Source organism: Zingiber officinale, chromosome 6A, assembly GCF_018446385.1.
Source record: "Zingiber officinale cultivar Zhangliang chromosome 6A, Zo_v1.1, whole genome shotgun sequence".
In the NCBI taxonomy this organism is placed as follows: domain Eukaryota; kingdom Viridiplantae; phylum Streptophyta; class Magnoliopsida; order Zingiberales; family Zingiberaceae; genus Zingiber; species Zingiber officinale.
The window spans coordinates 128,517,910-128,520,840 of record NC_055997.1 but is presented as its reverse complement, the minus strand read 5'-3'; the positions used below and the strand labels follow the sequence as shown (position 1 = coordinate 128,520,840).

At 46.3% G+C, this 2,931-nt stretch overlaps 1 protein-coding gene across 1 annotated transcript; it reads left to right on the top strand.

Annotated features, from left to right (window-relative positions):
- Nucleotides 1–1,431: 1,431 nt before the first annotated feature.
- Nucleotides 1,432–2,444, top strand: LOC121995315 (protein DMR6-LIKE OXYGENASE 1-like). Its single transcript, XM_042549087.1, has 2 exons — nt 1,432–2,229; nt 2,304–2,444. Exons 1-2 carry the CDS (start codon nt 1,432–1,434, stop codon nt 2,442–2,444), a joined length of 939 nt encoding a protein of 312 aa, XP_042405021.1.
- Nucleotides 2,445–2,931: the final 487 nt, after the last annotated feature.

The window sequence follows — 2,931 nt, the reverse complement described above, 5'->3', positions numbered from 1 at the left end:
CGGTTAACCTAAAGTTATTTTAGGAAATTAAATATTAGCTTTCCATAAAAGGTTTTGTCTAGTCGGTGGTGGTTGCTCCCATATCCAAGAAGGTCGTGTGCCTCTCCACGTCAGTACTGGGAACCAATTATGGAAATTAATATTTAATGGAATTAATAACTTAAGGTGATTTGGGTCGAACGTGTTAAGTTCCGCAGGAGACCCAAGTCAAAACCTAAAAGAACGAATAGATTAAATTTTGGATCAAACGTGTTAAGTTCCGCAGGCGATCCAAAATTTAATTTAAAAGAACACATGGTAGCTAGGAAAAGGTTCAGACCTTTGTACAAAATTTTTGTACAGTGGAACCGACCTCTTTGACAGCCTAACCTGTCTGCTCGACCCGGCCGATCTCTCTGACAGCTCGACCGGTCTGTCTGCTCGACCCGGCTGACCTCTTTGACAGCCCGACCTGTCTGCTCGACCCGACCGACCTCTCTGACAGCTCGATCCGGTTGACCTCTCTGACAACCCGACCTATCTGTTGTCCGGTCTGTCTGCTCGACCCGGCCGATCTCTCTAATAGCCCGACCTGTCTACCGCCCGGTCTGTTTGCTCGACCCGGCCAACCTCTCTGACAGCCCGAAGCCCGACCTGTCTGCCGCCCGGTCTGTCTGCTCAACCCGATCGGTCTCTCTTGCTCGGCATGTTTGCTTCGTCCGATCGACCTCTCCTGTTAGGCTTGTCTGTCTCATCCGACTGGCCTCTTTGCTCGTACATTCTGACTCAGTCACTCTGAGGTTGACATTTAAATAAAAACTAACCATTGTTGAAAGTCTGAGATCATCTACTCAGATCAGCTCAACTATCAGTTGAATTTAAATTCTATATAATTTTTAAATTCTAACTTAGAATCCTTTAAAAATCTTCGACAACATATTATTTGTAATCCAACATCTCGTTGCTTTAAAACCTCCACAATCTACTCTTGCAAACACGATCAATGCCATGCTGAGATGAGACAAGTTGAAGGATTCTGGTTCTCTGCTCTCTTCCTTGTCCTCCTCGTCCCTTGCAGTCATTTCGCTACTGCTCAAGAAGTTGGTATGTCATGTTTTCATCTACTGTTAAAATAATATTATTTTTAAAGATTTTTTTTGGTTAGTTTTAATACTAGGATATTTGTTTTAATAAATAAGGAAACTTTGCTGTAACAAGACATAAAAGTTATGTACGTTTTGAAAGATATTTAAAAAAAATAAATGCAGGACATGATAAATAATAAATTACTCTTTTCTCATTATTATTATTATTATTATTATTTAAAAAAATAAATTTACTATAAATACAAACCATAAATATAATATAGAATAATAATCGCATAGTAAATAAATTTACTATTTCACCTCAAGCGTTTCCACTTCCTAGATAGCTAATTATATTCTCCAAAACATGACACAGACCGCTGCAGTCCTACTCGCCGATGTCGCCTGTCACGCTAAGTATGTGCCTTCCCGGTACATCCGTCCGCCTTCTTCTCGCCCAAATATCGCTGACGTCGACGCCTCTGGCTCCGCCATCATCCCTCTGGTCGACCTGCGTGATCTATCCGGCCCCGGCCGCGCCGCCGTGGTCCAGGCCATCGGTTCAGCTTGTCGAGGCCATGGATTCTTTCAGGTCGCCAACCACGGAATCCCCGACGACGTGATCACCTCCATGCTGCGCGTCGCCAGGGAGTTCTTCCGGCAGCCGGAGTCGGAGCGGCTGAAGATGTACTCCGACGATCCATCGCGGACGACGAGGCTGTCGACGAGCTTCAACACGAGAACAGAGGAGGTCGCCAGCTGGCGCGACTTCCTCCGCCTCCACTGCTTCCCTCTCGAGGACTACGTCCACGAGTGGCCGGCCAATCCCCCTGCTTTCCGGGAGGCGGTGGCGGAGTACGCGATGAACGCGAGGCGACTGGCTCTGAGTTTGTTGGGAGCCATCTCCGAGAGCTTGGGTCTGGAGACGGATTGGTTGGCGGCGGCGCTGGGGAAGCAGGCACAGCACATGGCGGTGAACTACTACCCGCCGTGCCCAGAGCCGGAGCTCACCTACGGGCTCCCCGGACACAAAGACCCCAATGCCATCACTCTACTCCTCCAGGACGGCGTCTCCGGCTTGCAAGTTCTCGGCCAGAACGGCAGATGGATCGCCGTCGATCCTGTTCCTGGCAACTTGGTCATCAACATCGGCGACCAGATTCAGGCACGTACATCCATTTCTTCATGTATAATCTCAATGAATCATTAATGAATCGTCGTATTATTTGTGATACGTAGGTGCTCAGTAATGACCGATACAAGAGCGTGCTCCACCGCGCGGTCGTGAATAACTCCACCGAAAGGATTTCGGTGCCGACGTTTCCCAACGAGAGAGCTGCCTCGACATGTTCAGAGTCGCCAATTTGTGATCCAATTTAAACAAGTGCCATGAATAAACAACGAGAGAGCTTCCTCTACATGTTCAGAGCTAGCTGCCTCAGCTATCATTGCAACGAGACGACACTATAGTTGTTATATGGCTCATATCAATAATGATTGCAACGAGACGACACTATAGTTATCATATGGCTCGTATCAAACTTTTTACTTGATAATATATCCAGAATATAAATTCGGGCTTTCTTACGTGTAACTAGTTCCTAGCCTGGTAAATAATTTTCAGCAAGCATTTTTTTAAAATTGTCTCATCGTTTTGCAATTGTTAAGAAAATCCTCACTTCGAATTCTCTCGCACGAGCTAATATTACAATCAACACCAATAATGATGTTTAGAAACCGCCAACATTCAATAATATATATGGTTAGAGAAGACTTGTATTTGGCCGACGCTGGACATGACCGAGTCTTGTCAGCCACTAGGAAGTATGGCCGAGTCGTGTCAGCCGCTAAGGGGCTGGGCACAGTC

Coding starts and splice junctions, on each gene's coding strand:
- LOC121995315 (XM_042549087.1), top strand. CDS start 1,432: ATGACACAGACCGCTGCAGTCCTACTCGCCGATGTCGCCTGTCACGCT. Junction 2,230..2,303: donor ACATCGGCGACCAGATTCAG/GCACGTACATCC, acceptor TGTGATACGTAG/GTGCTCAGTAATGACCGATA.